This window comes from Colletotrichum godetiae, assembly GCF_030913485.1.
Source record: "Colletotrichum godetiae strain CBS 193.32 chromosome Unknown BDP55scaffold_15, whole genome shotgun sequence".
Classification (NCBI taxonomy): Eukaryota; Fungi; Ascomycota; class Sordariomycetes; order Glomerellales; family Glomerellaceae; genus Colletotrichum; species Colletotrichum godetiae.
Window position 1 is genome coordinate 19,778 of NW_026851263.1, and position 16,542 is coordinate 36,319.

At 50.5% G+C, this 16,542-nt stretch overlaps 6 protein-coding genes across 6 annotated transcripts; 5 read left to right on the forward strand and 1 right to left on the reverse strand.

Annotated features, from left to right (window-relative positions):
• The first annotated feature begins 1,774 nt into the window (after window positions 1–1,774).
• On the forward strand, window positions 1,775–3,787 carry BDP55DRAFT_90114 (general substrate transporter). The gene is made up of 3 exons (XM_060581305.1): window positions 1,775–2,724; window positions 2,777–3,151; window positions 3,206–3,787. The coding sequence occupies exons 1-3, from the start codon at window positions 1,900–1,902 to the stop codon at window positions 3,530–3,532; spliced, it is 1,527 nt and encodes a 508-aa protein (XP_060430975.1). The 5' UTR covers window positions 1,775–1,899; the 3' UTR covers window positions 3,533–3,787.
• A 402-nt stretch (window positions 3,788–4,189) lies between these two features.
• Window positions 4,190–8,197, forward strand: BDP55DRAFT_90120 (subtilase). The gene is made up of 12 exons (XM_060581306.1): window positions 4,190–4,656; window positions 4,712–5,041; window positions 5,106–5,169; window positions 5,226–5,325; window positions 5,380–5,437; window positions 5,509–5,565; window positions 5,629–6,968; window positions 7,027–7,142; window positions 7,199–7,301; window positions 7,352–7,439; window positions 7,503–7,756; window positions 7,808–8,197. The coding sequence occupies exons 1-12, from the start codon at window positions 4,519–4,521 to the stop codon at window positions 7,896–7,898; spliced, it is 2,739 nt and encodes a 912-aa protein (XP_060430976.1). The 5' UTR covers window positions 4,190–4,518; the 3' UTR covers window positions 7,899–8,197.
• A 361-nt stretch (window positions 8,198–8,558) lies between these two features.
• BDP55DRAFT_630480 (uncharacterized protein) lies at window positions 8,559–8,945 on the forward strand (the record flags this gene model as incomplete). The annotated part of the gene is made up of 1 exon (XM_060572155.1): window positions 8,559–8,945. The coding sequence occupies one exon, from the start codon at window positions 8,559–8,561 to the stop codon at window positions 8,943–8,945; it is 387 nt and encodes a 128-aa protein (XP_060430977.1).
• Window positions 8,946–9,608: 663 nt separating this feature from the next.
• On the reverse strand, window positions 9,609–10,575 carry BDP55DRAFT_727239 (uncharacterized protein; the record flags this gene model as incomplete). Its single annotated transcript, XM_060579270.1, has 4 exons — window positions 9,609–9,770; window positions 9,821–10,208; window positions 10,268–10,345; window positions 10,412–10,575. The coding sequence occupies 4 exons, from the start codon at window positions 10,573–10,575 to the stop codon at window positions 9,609–9,611; spliced, it is 792 nt and encodes a 263-aa protein (XP_060430978.1).
• A 2,896-nt stretch (window positions 10,576–13,471) lies between these two features.
• On the forward strand, window positions 13,472–14,281 carry BDP55DRAFT_630482 (uncharacterized protein; the record flags this gene model as incomplete). The annotated part of the gene is made up of 1 exon (XM_060572156.1): window positions 13,472–14,281. One exon carries the CDS (start codon window positions 13,472–13,474, stop codon window positions 14,279–14,281), a length of 810 nt encoding a protein of 269 aa, XP_060430979.1.
• A 592-nt stretch (window positions 14,282–14,873) lies between these two features.
• On the forward strand, window positions 14,874–15,938 carry BDP55DRAFT_727241 (D123-domain-containing protein; the record flags this gene model as incomplete). Its single annotated transcript, XM_060579271.1, has 1 exon — window positions 14,874–15,938. One exon carries the CDS (start codon window positions 14,874–14,876, stop codon window positions 15,936–15,938), a length of 1,065 nt encoding a protein of 354 aa, XP_060430980.1.
• Window positions 15,939–16,542: the final 604 nt, after the last annotated feature.

Sequence of the window (16,542 nt, forward strand, 5' to 3'; positions counted from 1 at the left end):
GATTTGGGCAGAATTTCCTGTTTGTCACAACAAGCACTCGGTATTCCAATTGGGAAGTTGGAGAACCCCACGTTCGGGTCAAAATGAGGTGGTCCAGTGATTATTGATTCCCGTGCGAACAGTGTTGGCCGGAATTATTCTCGCGCTTGTGGGCGGGCTGGCATGCGCGGCACATGCAAGGTAGGTGCCAACTTCTGTCCCTCAACGTTGGTCCCGTTGGGCACGCAGCCCGGCAGCCGTCCAGGCAGCCAAAAGGGGGATGGGATGCCTCCAGAGTCAAGGGTCCTGCGTCTGGTGGATCTACTGGGGTTGGTGTCATCGACCTTCCCCTTTCAAGCACCAAATCCGACACCAACTGGGCCGTGTCTCCGATGGAAATGCCTCGATGCAAGATGGTCGCTGCAACCTCACATTATGCGCTGACAGCCTGACATTCATATATACCACGACAACCTCACATCTTTCAGCAGAGCATCTCCAACATCCTTCCCAAACTCCTACCATTTCTTCTTTTACAATGAAGTTGAATTAGTCGAGCTGACCACACAGCGCTGATCTTTTGCGAAGCCGAGTCATTTATTCCCCGTCTACGGCACCAACAGGGGTAGCATTGGCCACCGAGAGTCCAATGCAAACGCTGAATAAGCTCACGGAAAATAATACCGTTTAATGAAGAACGTCTTACCGCGGGAGATGTCGCACGCGCTGTCAAAAGTCAAAACATGTTCTCTTCACACGTGTACAGCGCCCGCCGGATGCAAGTGATCGGCGGAGGAGATACTGCCACGACTCGAGGACTTCATAAGGGACCTTTTTTCTGTCCTTGGCCCGGCCCGCTGCCGGACCCGAATATGTCAAAACATTTCGGCCGCGTTCCCAAAGCCCGGACCAAGTTACCGGTGCCTTGGTCGGCTTTTCGCCGAATTCTGTGTGTTTGGGGTACCCGCTTTTAATTTCTGAGGCAATCCCGATCGGACAATGCAGAAAGCCGTCGTCCGCTTCTCATGCTCTTTGTGAATGATGAGTTTGTGTGTAAAAATACAGCATACAAAGTGCCTACATGCATCTGTATTCTGAGAGTAAATGCAGTTCGATGAGAATATATTTGCGCAGCAATGTGAGCAATGCATGCGATTTCAACGACGAAGGATGAATATTCGCAATGAGCACAAGCAGTAAGGAAGTGTATCATGAATGAGGCTATGCAACGATAGCCATGTCATAGAAGACATGGCTCGAGCCAATATCGCATGAATGTAGTCAATTGGAGGACCAAGCCAAGTTCAGATGAAGCTGTGTCACGTGAGGCATCACGTGACGCTGTTCTGAGAAGCTCTTGAACTATCTTAACATCGTCAACGTCAATATGTCAGCTACCTTAACTTAATAATAGATGATCATAAGTAGCATACTCATCCCCAATGTCATTACAATTAATTGAGATCTTAAATGTGACTGGTTGGATTTGTCTCGATTGTTTTGGCAACGGAAAGACAAATTACTTCGTTGCTTAATATTCTCCAAATGTTTGATGTGTGTGTAAAAATTTGGGTTCAAGGCTCAAGGTGCAACAAATTAGGCCACGCTATCAAAACGCGCCATTTGACCAGCAAATTCTTCGATTTCAATGAAACCAGACGTGGCAAAACATATGAGAATATTTAGAGTCCTTCATTATCTAGTTGCGAATGCTGTTGCCATCTCACGCACGTGATGGCATCCCCCAACGTGCGCAGGAGTGATCGACGGGTGAGATGACATGGGGGTAGCAACTGCGGGGTTCACCACCGTCGGCTTTGACATTCCGACTACATGCTACACTTACTTGTGTAATTACTTCAAAATCCAACCTGAGTTCTATGCTTCTCCCCGACAATCAATCCTTTTCGACTCCTCAACATGCCCCACCTCGCGAAACTGATGCCGAATTACGTGACAGCGACAATCGCCTTATCTTTTGGAGGCTTCCTCAATGGCTTTGATACAGGAACCATCGGCTCAGTAGTGCACATGAAGCAGTTTGCGACCACATTCGGCGATCTGTCTGCGACCGTCCGAGGTATCACGGTTTCCATGATCTTGTTGACTGGCATCATTCCCTCGTTGCTCGCTGGTCAGCTGGCAGACAAGTACGGACGATTGCGCATCATATCACCTGGCGCCGCACTATTTGCTCTCGGCGCTCTCCTGCAGACGACATCCTTCAGCCTGGGCCAGTTCATCCTAGGCCGAGCTGTCAGCGGCATTGGTCAGGGCATCTTCCTCGGCAACATCGCTGTCTACCTCGCTGAGATAGCCCCCTCCCGTCGAAGAGGTCGCCTCGCCGCTTTGCCTCAGTTCATGGCAACTCTCGGCATTTGTATCGGATACTTCTCTTGCTACACTACGAGCTCTATTGAAGACAGCACCGCGTGGCGTCTTCCGTATGTTGTCCAAATTGCAGTCTCAATCATGCTCGCGCTCGTTTGCAGGTCTCTCCCCGAGTCGCCACGGTGGCTGCTGCTCTGGGGCACGACGCAAGAAGCAGTGATGGCTCTCGAGCTGCTTGATTTCGACATGGATGAGGCTCGACGCGACTTCCTCAACATGCCTCAGGAGCAGCCTAGTCTTTCCACGAGGCAGAACTTCCTTTTACCTTTCCGTGGGCCGTACCGGTCCAGAACTCTGCTGGCGCTCTTTGTTCTGTCGATGATCCAATTATCGGGAATCGATGCGATAACTTATGTAAGATGCGCCAGTCGTTCCTATCATTTGAGATAAAGATTGACCAAGATAGTACGCGCCCGCATTGTTCGACCAGGCTGGAATCTCACAGTCCAACTCTTCGCTCATCGCATCTGGCGTTTCTTCCATCACGATGCTGGTGGTGTCTATCCCAGCATCCATCCTGGCAGACAAATGGGGAAGACGAACCTCGGCAATCAGTGGCGGCGTTATTCTCTCCGGACTTATGATGCTCATGGGGAGCCTTTACGCAGCTGGCGCGGTTGGCCCCACAGGAGCTGCTCGCTGGGTTGTCGTAATTTCAGTTTTCGCATTTGGCATGGTCTACTGTGCTACCTGGAACGTCGTCGGAAAGATCTATGCTAGTGAGATTCTGCCTGGCAACACCAGAGCTGCGGGCAATTCGATTGGAATGGCATCTTCATTCGTGAGTGGACTTCTCATTATCCATCTTAGGGTTGACATCACTGACATGGCATAGTTCACCAATTGGCTGGTGGCACTTATCACTCCGATCCTCTTATCCGCTTCAGCATATGGCGCTTACTTTCTCTTCGGCGGTCTGACTGTCATCACGGCGATTGTTCTCACTGTCTTCATGCCCGAAACTCGTGGGCGATCACTTGAAAGCATACAGAGTGAGTTCAGACGACCGGTATTCACCAGCTTGATGGGGTCACTTTGCGCTCCGCGGGCCCGGCACCGAAACCCACAATCCCAGTCAAACCCTGACACGCCGATTGAGCTGCTGGCCCGGGCATCGGAACCGTCATCAACGGCGGCAGTCTCTTCAAGCATTGCAGCTTGAATACTCCAATTAGACTATCACCGCGGAGGCGGAGCAAGGTGGTGTTGGAAGGTTTTCGAACCGACTCCGACCTCCGTGAAGTACGAGCTGGCATCATTGCACTGGATTTTCACGTTCATCGTTTATCGGATGAGTCTCAACATGGCGAAATTGAATCTACCTTAGAGCCCGATTGATTATCTTTTTACTTGGCACTAATGCTCTTCTCGCCGTGGAGGTGGGAAAGCAATTCCTCTCTTCGAACAAGCTGTGGAAGATTAAGCCCCATCGAAGTCAAGCTGCACTGATTCGACTCCCAAGGTAAGCCATCACCGTGACTAAATATCCGGAAGTACGGATAAACCTGCCAGAAAGGCGCTGTTAGAACTTAGCTTGCAGAGTCCAATTGAAATAAGGTTCCCAAGTGGCAACGAAGCCGCGGTGATAAGGCCAGACTTATCCGACTCCCCGGGTGCCAAGAGTCTCAACGAGGAAGGTGAATTAGCACTTAAGTAGGGTGCAGCACGCGATCAATCAATGTTTATTGTCAAGCTCTCCTTCCATAGGCCATCCTGTGATCTGTCAAGCACGCGACCGAGTCGCGTCGGCATGGGCCATGATAAATACCTGGAGTGGTTCATCTCATCTCGTCTGATAAGGTCTCTTGGTGATCATTATCACATCTTGGCAACGGCGATGCGACCTAAACCCAGGCACATAGTGCTTTGAGAATGCACTGTAACCTCGTACATGTACATTGAGCATGGGCTCTCAGGGAGTTTGGTGCAGTCGGCGTCCGAAAACGAGCGTTATCTTGTCCAAATCCCAGCGTCAACAAGTGACAGGATGTCCGCGAAACCGCGTATCTACGAGATGTAAGGAAGACAATGACCTGCAGATACTTATATCAAGGCTTGGGTGGCATGGCCATGGGAACGCACTACGGATGAGAGCATCGAGATCTTCACTCCCCTACGAACATCTGCTTGCGCGGCGTCTAGACGACAATGCGGCTGTTCGCACTCTCCCTTGCACTCCCGCTTGTCAAAGCAGGGAGTAATCCTACGCTGGAAAGTCGTCAAAACATCGACTTCGAAGACAATAATCGACCTATCTCAAAGAGCTTCATCGTGGAGTTTACGCCAGTGAGCATGCATTTTTTGCTTCTTCAATTAGCCGGCCGTTGACCAGCGACACCAGGGCTCGAATCAGCGACGGGATGGGCTTGCGTCGACCGATGGTGTCACAGTCGTAAAGACCTACAACAACAAAGTCTTTACGGGTGCAAGCGTCGAGACGGAGAACCACACTCTCGACTCTTTGTCAAGTCTTCCTGACGTTGTCAATGTTTGGCCCAATGTGGCAGTTAAGCTCGACCCTGTGGAAAGCAAGCGTCTGGTCCAAGGCGAGGATGTGGCGTACACAACGCACAATGCTACCGGTGTCTCCAAGTTGCACGCACAGGGTATCTTTGGAAAGGGGGCCAAAGTTGGCGTTGTTGATACCGGTATTTGGTACAAACATCCCGACGTAAGTCTTTTCGAGTGAGAGATTCTCAATCATACGCGCCGCTTACGACCAATTCCTACTACAGCTCGGCAATGGCTTTGGGCCAGGCTTCAAAGTAGAGCGGGGCCATGATTTTGCTGGTGATGGACGTGAGCTACATGCTCTTTCCAGTCCCTTCCGAGTCGCTGACTGAGGCGCCATATAGTGTGGCCATATGAGGGCGAGAAGGAACCCGATGAGGACCCACTCGATCAACAGGGTCACGGTTCTCATGTTGCGGGGATAGTTGCAGCTAAAGGTGCTGGGTGAGTTTGAAAGCCGTTTCGATTGTTGTGACTATCTGACTAGCTTGTTCTTAGATGGTCCGGAGTTGCCCCCGAGGCAACACTTTACGCCTACAAGATATTTTCGCAATACGTGAGTCGCATTCGCGCTACGACTTGACAATGGTGCGATCCGCAACTCTAATGCTTTGAACTCGTCTCCAGGGGTTCACAGATACTGCAACAATTCTGGAAGCATTCTTCCGCGCCTATGATGATGGAGTGAGCGCTCTCCTCTTTGGAGTCACCTATATTGCATTCCAAAGTAGCTGACTTCTTCTTTAGGTGGACATCATCACAGCTAGCGTTGGCTCCAATATTGGATGGGCCACAGAGGCCTGGTCAGTAGTTGCATCGCGATTCGTAGATGAAGGCATCGTTACCGTCGTTGCATCGGGCAACGTGGGCACAGTCGGACCGTTCCTGAGCAGCACCGGCGCGACTGGCAAGAACGTTCTTGCTGTAGCCTCGGTTGACTCACAGACATTCCCTGCCTTTCCGTTTGACGCGACCTTCTCCAGAGTCGATGGCAGTAGCGAAGAGACGGCCAGATTTGGATTCATCCCTCCCATCAGCTACGATCCTTTCCCCGCGACAATCGTGGACGTGCCCATCGTCCCATTCTCTCTCGACACCAATGCTACGACTGACGCATGCGAGCCGCTTGAGCCTGGATCCATGGACTTTTCAGGGAAGGTTGTCCTTGTCAGACGCGGGGCCGACTTGTTCTGCGACATCCACACGCAGCAGAAGAATCTAGCTCTTGTCGGTGGCACGCTTGTCCTAGTTTACAACGACGACCGCCCACTCAGCTACCCAGTCATTGGGAACACGAACAGCACCGTCGGGTTCATGACCAGCTCTGCAGGGAAGCAAATCGTCGAAGCAGTCAAGGCTGGCCGCAACGTTACCGCAGACTTTTCTGTCAACCATGGGCTTCCGGTCGCGCTGACCTATTCCCTCGGCGGTGATCCGAATTACTTCACCAACATCGGACCATTGTACGACCTCCAGATCAAGCCTGATATTGCTGCACCAGGAGGCAAGATTTACAGTACATGGATCGACGACTCCTACACGATTCAAAGCGGCACCTCCATGGCTGCACCGTACATTGCGGGGGTGGCTGCCCTTTACGTCTCCGTCTACGGCGGGCGCAATACGCACCCCAGTGGCAATGCCTGGGCCAAAGACCTCGGCAAGCGTATCATTTCCAGCGGTATCAGCGTTCCTTGGGCTGATGGTCTGACCGAGACCGACTACGGCCACTCTGCTAGTGTCGCTCAAGTCGGAAACGGCTTGGTCGATGCTTTCAAAGTGCTCCAGTACAAGACTGTGATCGACTACGAGAAGATTGCGCTGAACGACACGCGTTACTTCAATCGCTACCACGAGATATCCGTCACTAATAACGACGAAAAGGCAGTGACGTACAAGTTTTCCGCGGACGACATTGTCTCGGCCGACATCCTTGGATGGTACGCAGCTGACCGGGTTATTGCTAACCCTGCTCCCGGAACCAAAAGAGTAAAGGAGTTCTTTGACATGATTCCCGAGACGCGCGCACCGGAAATCAGCTTCCCTGCGGATTTCACGTTGAAAACTGGAGAAAGCAAAACAGTCTCGTAAGTGCCCGAATAGGTTCTTGCTTCCTCAAGATCTGCTGACGATCCGCCCATTCAGAGTGAACTTCAAGAACCCGGACACCCTTGGCTGGAATGCATCTGGACTGCCTCTGTACAGTGGTCGTGTCCTTATCTCTGGCAGCAACGGAGAATATCTCTCAATTCCATATCTTGGTTCGTATTCTCGTGGACCTTCAGATATTCAGTTCGCTGACTCGTGGCTTTCGCAGGTCTTGGTGGCGACCTTCGTAAGGAGGTGACGCCATTGGAAGAAACCAACTACGCTTTCATGATATCAACGACTTCGAACACTCCAGTCGTTCAAAAGCCATAGTGAGTCCAGGATTTGAGATCAAATGCAGAGAGATATTAACACTGTTCAGCTTCACTTTCAACCTTAGCCTCGAGGCTCAAGACTTCCCAAGGGTCATCAGCAAGCCGATTTATGGCATCAAGGAGACTCGCTGGGATGTATGTCATGACTCAACAAGGTGTCAGACGATTCTGAGTCCACCAGGCTAACCATGATACTAGGTCTTTGAGGCGGGATGGACGGAGCGACAGTGGAAGTATCCCCCAGTACCCGGAGAGAACGGCCACATCGGTACTATCGCCTCCTGGGTAGGGTCCGGCAGGGTAGAGGCCATCGACACCAGCATCTACGACCCGGATGAGACATTTACGTATCCAATCATGGACCGTAACCGCAACGGTGCTTACGAACAGGATGAACACTGGTGGTTCGGAAAACTCGGCAACGGAAGCCAAATTGCTGTCGGCAACTACACGTACGTAGCGCTCCACCTTTAGAACCTCTGACCCTGAGCTAACTTTTTCAGGCTTCGCTTTGCGCTGCTGAAGCCATTTGGCGACCCATCGCACGCGGATAACTGGGAGGTCCTCAGTACACCTCAAATCTCTGTATTATGATAATGCTGGGTTGTGGATGGGCGTGTGGTCATGTTTGGAGGATATGAAAACAAAGACTTTGGGAGAAGAATTCATGATGTGGCAATTGGAATTGATTGCAAGATGATAATTTTTCACGTCGGCAAAACTGCCCCAAGATCACATGTACCTATGTACTTGTGAAAGTTTACTACCCGATTTCTTTTTCTATCGGCGAGTCTTTCACAAGATATATTCAAGGTCACTCAAACCTCTGACTCACAGGGGAAATGAGCTCCAGCGACACTTTATAGGACGCTCGCATGTTACTCGATTCTGAGCGAAGAGACTACTCACATTAATGCATGGTGCTCATTGCGTAGAAACTTTTATGTCAAAGATGCGTCATCGGACTCTCTAAAGGCACGGTTCAATGCCGCGCGCGGTACAACGTCGTAGTTCCCATGCAAGTAGGCTTTACCAACATGCTAGGCATCTGCCCAACAAGGCTACGGTCTCTATCAAAGAAGTAAGTACTCAACTATAAGTCCGTGCTGAGTCTTAGGGAGAAATACCTGATGACCATAAATAAATTAGTCGTCGAATCCTGAGCTTTCAGCTTTCAACTTTCAACCTCCCAACCACCTCACAGCTCACAACCCTCTCTCTTTATCCCCAAGTCTCAATTCTTCAGAACGAAAAATGGAGCTTCCACCCTTCCCAACTAACGATACGCTACATCTTCCCAGTGTCACTCGGAACATCCGGTATCGGCCTGACGAGCTGTATGTCTGGGGCTTTTATCTCTACCGGACAACGTATCGCGACCAGGCCTTATCGGAGAGTTACGTTACATGTCTACGCGAATCCATCTTGGGCGATATCTCATACGATCCAAACGCTGCCTACATTCGCCCTTATCATCGCTTATCAATAATCGAAGGCGCTGAACTCGACGGCATGTCGGTCTGGAACGTCCTTCTGCGATTCCAATCTTGGGTTGGAGGACTATTCCATAGTGCCGGACCGGAGCAAGAAATCCCGATTATCGAAAACGCGACCACAGTTGTTTCAATTACTGCCTTATAGTTGACGACGAATGTTCAAGATCTTTTGAGGCATGATACAGGGAGCCTCCATTCAACAGCGTCTACACCAAGGCCGTTGAACGCCGGCCATTTTCTCTTGACTCTTCGGGTGACGAAGGCGATGACACGGATAGCGGCTCACATGACGAAGAGGATGAGGACTCGAGCTGGATGCTCGTGAGCTGTAATTTTATTTATCTCTCTACACTATGCTGGACTCTGGATTCGAGTGGGAAGGGCTATTCCGCTCTGTTCGGTACCCAGAGAAACATCCGTGGGACGGCTGACTGCTCAGCACCGTAGGACAGGGACGAGGTGGTCAGTGTTGGCAACACCGGTGTAAGTGTCGTCGGTGTCGGTGTCTTCGTTGCCGTTATCGTCGTTGTCGGCGTTGGCCAGCGACCTATCCTCAGTCATAGCATATTCACCTTCTAATGTGTAACAGAGAGATAATGAGTATTGGGAGGAAAGGCGACAGACCAGATAGAACATGAAGCCCTCATAATGGCACCTAGAGTTGTGGCGCAGCAATTGGGAAACTTAGTTTCCTTTTAAAGATTTCAGCCTTCTATATGTACATTCACAAACGCGAACTACTTTGAGTTGAGTCTTCTCTTCACCCACTTTAGGTTCCTTGATCGCTATCCTCGTGGGACTCTTCCTTCTAAACATCTGAGCGGCTGAGAAGCTGGTGTGGTTGTCGGGCGATGGTCGATATCAAATCTGCCATCATCATCTCGATGACGAGTTTGACACTGTATGCAACCGGATGAGTAATGGCGTAAAGAAATGGGTTCGGAAGCGACATCATGACGATAATAAGAATCTGATGCAGCTATCAGCATGGTCATGCAAGAATGGGACAGGTGAACGCACATCCATGGATAAGGAGATTGAGACGGCAGCGACATTGCAGTTGAACAACAGCCAATATTTGGTGAGACCCCCGGCAATCAACTCCCGTCGGACTTTGCGGAGGAAAATTGCATTCAAAGTGAGATCCACCAAGAGATAGATGATCTTCTCCATGCGATCCCATATCTCGTTGATGCGCACAAATGGTTCCTCTAGTGTTAGACGCGCCGGGATCCAGATGCAGGTAACCGAGATATTGATGATGCCGACTACAATAAGCAAGGAGATCTTCATAATTTTTACCCTTCTCTTGTCGACTATGACAAGGCCTAGACGGTTCGCGATGATTTGAAGTGCTAACTGCGTTTGCAGCGACCACAGGATGCAGCTCCCAAAGAAGAAACCAAACCTGGGGCAAGAGGTCAGCGAGCTGGGTACTCTCATTGAGATGCAATGTCGTTGTCTTACGTTCCTGCTAAATCACCTCGAATGAACAACCAGTTGACGATCGCTTGAAGCAGGTTGGCGACAAGTAGAACCCATATCCTTCAAGATGTTACTACTCGCGGTCGCTAGAATGGACTGGATGAGGCATCGAGGAAAAGGACTCACATCCACACATAAAGGTTGAAGACTGAGTTCGTTCTCATATAGATCAGAACAGTTTGCTGGGATGCTTTCACAGAAATAAGTATCGCAAGACCGATTGTGATGCCAAAGTAGATGCTCGGTATCTCAAGAGAGTATACGGCCGTCCCAAACATCTGGGCGCCCATCGTAGCTTCCATGCCAACAGTAATGTTGGTGTTGACAGGAAGTGATGATTGTGCGATGTCGAAAGGGGGCGATCAACGTTGTTTCATCAGCGCTTGGCGGACAAAGAAGAAGATGATCATGTCTAGCGGGATCGCCACTTATATGTAAGCCCGTCTACTGGCCCGACGATGATCGCAAACAGCGCCTTAGTGCCGCCTCCGGAACGTTGATTCGCGGGACTGGTTTACCGCTAGTTCAATGTGGCAGACGCCAAAACACATGCTTCCTGCAATGCAAGTATCTCAGTCCCACGATACAAATAACTCGAGTTCTGCAGTCGCAACATGAAGGTCGCGATGGTGTTTTCACGCACTTCGCAGGCATGCAGGCATGGATGCTATCAAGCTCGTGAACGGACAGTACATGAATTCATCCCCATTGACATGATGAAGTCTGAGCCCATTTTGTTTCTGACAAAAGCATGTCTCTCCAGCCTTTTGTGACTGCTAGGTATTAATGAAAGCAGCTTTCGCCAAAATTTCCATCCGCTTTGCGATGCGCATTCAATCGAAAGAGCCCCCAGGGGACTGGAAGATTGATGAACATCTTCATACCGACGGAAATACTTCATCCATCTTATGGTGGGATATCCAAGTGAAGTTGCCGGGCCTGAGATCCCCGTTCTGTTGGCGATGTCTATAGTACCTTGTACCCAGTGTCTTGCGTGACTGTCGCAAGAATGATCTACTGCCATGGTGCATAGACGTAGATCGCATCATAGTGACGAGACTCAGAGCGGTCTAGAACTCCAACTAAGTGAAGTTCCCCCAAGGATTCTTATCACGCATGGCACTTACCTATATCTCCCCGTAAGAATTGGTGTGACGGGCAAAAAACGTGGTCGAACCCTGCCACGTTCTCCATTCAAGTGCTGCGAAACACGGCTAGAAAGGGCCGAAGGGATACTTTGGTCGGCGACGATCCGTATATCCTCAATGGGTTCACGTTGCTTTTTCTTTTCCCTCGCTGTCGCTCCTCGTAACGTGGCTTGCAGGGGCTGCCATTCGAAGCCAGCCACCGGACCCAGCCCCGACGACGTGGAGTCGGTGAGGTAGCTAAAGTAGGGCCCAAGTAGATGGTACGCAGATTTGGGTGTTGAATAATTTGGGCTCTTTCATACAAATACAACCGAAACCACAGCCATCACTGCACTTTTTTCTTTTTTTTCTTTTTCTCGATGATCTGATTTCGATGGCGACATGTGTCAGTGACAACCGGGCGCATCGAATTGGAGGTGAAGACTGAGGGGCAATGTAATAGGTCTGACATAGAGTACTCCGTACCTTAGCGACATGAACTAGCGCGACGTGATAAGTGATAATGATTAAATGAAATAGCGGGAGTTTTCACAGCTTGGAGGAATATTCCTCGTTCCTTAGATCTCCAAACGGTGGGACAAAAAGATGAGAGCGACTACCGTGCTTGGCAGTCTGATTCGAGGCTTAGTATCGACCACTCCGTACCTGCTATATTAGGGCTACGAATTGCCGACGTTGAGGGATGTACTAGACTACAATCTCATGATGTTCAAGTCGAGTGGAGGCTGGGAGCAGTGGCCGTTGTAATACCGCGATGCTCGCTCTTGAGTGCAGTGAAAGTGAATTTACGTGACGATTGTCAGGGACAGGTTACGCAAAAGCTCAACCGAAAAGACGGAATTGAGATCCATAGCTTTGTAGAGATACTGCAATAAGGTAAGTAAAATCCCTCAATAGTTATAAATGAAAGATGAGGAGTTCAGAGGACAGGGAGAAGGGTGCTCGGCAGCGTCGAAGGGGCAATTCCCACGAGAGAAGCCGGAAGTCGCTGGGCAATGAGGTTGAGAGTCCATGTAGTCTCGATGTAGAAGGTACGATACATTATGCATCTATGAAACAGAGTCCTCTAACACCACTTGATACATGTTAGTAGTCAAAGGTACATATCAAAGCTACATATCAAAGCTCGTTATAGATATCAAGGTACATGCAAGTGACATGAACTGATGAACGCACCTCAGTCATGAAAGGGAAGAGAGTGTCGGCTATCTTGAATCCAGATGAATCTGACTTACCTGCCGGAAAGAGCTTGACCATCTCAGTATTATTCTCCCTCACTTCCTCAAACCTTTCTCGCATGTAGGAACCGTGCCCAGCACAATGGCAATTGTGAGCTGAAAGATATTCGAAGCTACACTACAACTTTTTAAAGCCAAAGGACAAGGCACCACCCTGCATTGATCTATACCAGTGGCCCCCCTATTTCGCTACCACAGACGCCTTGGCGCGCAAAACCTCGTTATCTAGCCGACGGCCGAAGCTTTGGGCTTGCAGAGACTCGCTTGTGCCACAACGCTCCGTAACACCGACCAGATCGGCGGTGAGACTTCAGCAGTATTGTCCCATTGGCGAATCGGCCCTGCTCCAATCCCGAGGAAGCTCCTCTTTGACCTCAAAGACCATGACGCTTGCCGAGGTCCTTTGTCAGCCACGCATCCATGTTTTCATATAGGACTTATCAAGCGATGGCGCGTTGTGCGGCGTAGGCAGGCCAGATGTCATTGATTGTCTCGCTTCCTTTGCCGCGTCGTCGCTGGAACTCATGAAGTGGTCAAGTCTGCTATGGAAGTCTGTCATTAGACATGAGCCTGCTGGTATCCGAATTTTGGAGGCTTTGTTTGCTGAATTTCTACGGGCGGCAATTTAAGATGCCCGATAAACTATGGCCAGCATCGTGAGCGATTGGACGGTTTACGGCATCGATCGTGTAAGGGCTCGCACCGACGGATATTATAAATGTCTTCACCTCGGTGCATGAAATATCGATTCCAGCAAAGATATCAACCTATCTATTTCTACCGTTCACATCAATCTCACTATGCTATCTATCGTCTTCGCGACCTTCATAGCTGTGGCTGCTGCCCAAAGCACCCCTTGGCCTAAGTACGGCAACTGGACCGAGACCTTCAATGGATACCCATACATCCTCTCAGGCCCCATGGCCCTGGGAAAGAAGACCGATTTCGAACTAGAACGATGCCACTACGTCCTCAGACTTCTCAATGAGCGGACAAACGTCCCCGGCAGCCCGATCCCGCTCCCGATCCCAGCCTGGCTCTGCATGGACATCCTCGCCAAACGAAAGGCCACCATCGGTGACCAGGGCTTTCTCGAGCTCTTCTCCAAGGATATTGAAGACGCCAAGAATTTCTGGTATGATGTCAACCACAACTCCACGCTGAATGATTCTGCCACCTGGAAAGGAGTCGAGTGTCGCGCCCTCGTGCCTCTTCCCAACGTCAACGCGTGGGCTTTTTCGACGTGGTCTGCCTCGTCTCTCGCTGATGCAGCTAACAATTGTGGAAACGCGGAGCACTACTTCAAAAAGTCGAACAGTGAGGGCGGTCCAGGTGCGGCTGCGACTTCAAGGATTCTAGAGGGCTGGGGCGGGGTGGTCACCAACTTTAGTATTCCCAACCATAGCACGAGAACCTGTGCGCAGAGACCGATGGTGCGACCGCTGTCTGATTTTCGACTCAAGGCGTGCGGTGACAAGAATCTTGTCGACGGGAAGAATACCAGATTCGGGGTATTGAATATTGCTGCAAGGGATGTCAGTGTGCTTCGGTGTGGTATGGGAGTGATATCTCGGAGGAGCATCTCGAGGCGGAGAGGCAGCATATCATGATTGAGATTGTGAACTTGAGTTTGAAGGCCCAGGAAGATATTAAGAGCGGCAGGTTTAGGGTTCCCGCACCTCCAGCATTTGAGGCTGGTGTCGTGGGTGTAGCGAGACCACCAGAGGGAGATGGCTTCGAGCCCTCAGTTGGGGAGATAATGTGGCAGGGTTGGGAAGATTAGGTAAAATATTGGCCCTCGTGAAGGCAGTGCCTTTTACAATCCAGATCATTAGCATGTATGCTAGCTCAAGAGTCTCCAAATCCTTCTGGCCTCAATGACCTCGCGCGGCGTGACTCATCTTCATTCTGCCATGCAATGAACATAACTGACAAAGAAGATGTACAAATAAATAACAAACAATAGCACAACAATTCTCACAACGCCTTGCCTAAGTTTGTTTTCCCCCAAATCCTTGTGTTCCTAAGATGGCATTGCTAGACCAAGCACGCGTGGTGATCCAGCGACGTCCGCTAGACACCTCCCCCTCAGCCCGACTCAATTCTTACAACCACCACGCCCTGGCGCCATGGCTCGAACATACAGGTTATCTAACGGCATCGTATCTACATCGAAGAGAGCAGGAGATCGCGCCGTTCAACATGGGTCGCTGGTTGACTCCACGGACCCAGGAGTGCATGCTAAACCCGCCTGCTGCAATCCACTACTTGTCCAAAGATGAAGTTCGCAAACTGCTAGAGATTGCAGCGGAGCTGAAATACAGCATGTTGGAAGCTGAGAAGAGTGATGATCTGAGCAAACTGTCAGCAGAGATGGAAAAGAGGACAGAAGGTCTTCAGACAGGCACACCGGCAGGACACTTCATTCGGACAAGTCACTGCAGCCCCAAAGACGCTGACGGAGGTAACCTTCAACCTGTCAACAGCATGCGCGAAACACTCACCAAGCTGGTCTCTTCGAAAAGAATCGTCCAAGCACTTCTCGGTTTGTACTATCAATTCAACCAGGACGCAGAATACCCAGATAACCAGCTTTACGTCTTCCCATACTTCACCCACCTCGACCGCTTGAGCGAGTGGCGATGCTATGTCAAAGAAAGCCATATCGTCGCCATCAGCCAGAGCAGGTTCTACCAGCCAAACTACGCCGGCATCACAGACAAGATGCTGAGCAAGTTAGTATTCCAGGCCCATCGCCTCTGGTCGCGCATCGCACCCGATCTCGACTTCAAAAGCTGCATCCTAGACGTGTATGCAGAGGTCCTCGATCCAGATTTCGAGGTGAAGCTCATCGAGATTAACCCCTGGGGCGCACACTCCGGCTCAGGCAGTCTGCTCTTCCACTGGCTCGATGATGCGAGTATCCTTGATCCTGAACAGTATGACCGGACGACTGTGGTTAGATTGGTTGAACCAGGCGTGGCAAAGGTCCTGTCGCGCGATGAGGCGTTTCACATTGGTCGAAGTGGGATTATCGAGGACGAGTTGCGGTGTTTGCAGGAGAGGGGGCTTAAGTGGGTTTTGGAGGACGATAAACACGCTGAGTTTATGGGCTTGCCAGTGCAGGATGGGCAGTCTGGATTTACGACGAGAAAAGATGGTCTTGAAATCTTTCGGAAAGGAGAGGAGGGGATGGGTCCATCAATGAAGCCGCGGGATCACCCGCGGTTCCTGAAGTTGAAAAAGGCGTATCAGGCGGAGCGATGATGCTGGATATCGAGACCGAAGGCTTTTGGCTTTGTCTCGCTTTAGGACAAATCATAGTCCTCATCAGGGCCTAAAATTCTTGGAGTCGCGCAGGTGATAACGGCATGCAGCAGAATGGGTGTCTCAATTCCGGTCTTGCGAAGGTTTATCTTTATCTCCGTTGTCTCTGCGACTGTTGGTATCTCTCCGTACCCTCAGAATATTCGAATTAACCTCATAATCTACTCCCTCATCCTACTCGTGTGGAAATGCCGGATCAGTCTGATGGCTACTATGGTCAACTGTTAGTATCTTTGGATCAGGTAAGATAGGTGGAATGAACTGACTGTAGAGAGGGCGGTCTGCCACGAGCTAAGTCCGCTTGGTTGGGATGCCAGACAACTGCTCCAAGATCCTCCCAGAGTTAGCGGCAGTGACCTCAGTCTTGGGACCGTTCAGGCCGCCCTCGACGTGGTCATCCGCGGTTGGTGCTTGGCCGAGAAAGTCGTCGTAGGAGGGGTAAGATTGGAGCAAGGCAACAAGCCCGGCAGAATGAGGATCGTGAGTTGTCGATCCGGCCTCGAGGTCATAGGGCGAAGGAATCCCATCCATCGGATGACCTTTG

Excerpts from the sequence above, each read along its gene's own strand:
- BDP55DRAFT_90114 (XM_060581305.1), top strand. The coding sequence starts at position 1,900 with ATGCCCCACCTCGCGAAACTGATGCCGAATTACGTGACAGCGACAATC. Across the intron at positions 2,725-2,776 it reads GAATCGATGCGATAACTTAT|TACGCGCCCGCATTGTTCGA; the intron begins GTAAGATGCGCC and ends TGACCAAGATAG. Across the intron at positions 3,152-3,205 it reads TTGGAATGGCATCTTCATTC|TTCACCAATTGGCTGGTGGC; the intron begins GTGAGTGGACTT and ends GACATGGCATAG.
- BDP55DRAFT_90120 (XM_060581306.1), top strand. The coding sequence starts at position 4,519 with ATGCGGCTGTTCGCACTCTCCCTTGCACTCCCGCTTGTCAAAGCAGGG. Across the intron at positions 7,302-7,351 it reads CCAGTCGTTCAAAAGCCATA|CTTCACTTTCAACCTTAGCC; the intron begins GTGAGTCCAGGA and ends AACACTGTTCAG. Across the intron at positions 7,440-7,502 it reads TCAAGGAGACTCGCTGGGAT|GTCTTTGAGGCGGGATGGAC; the intron begins GTATGTCATGAC and ends CCATGATACTAG.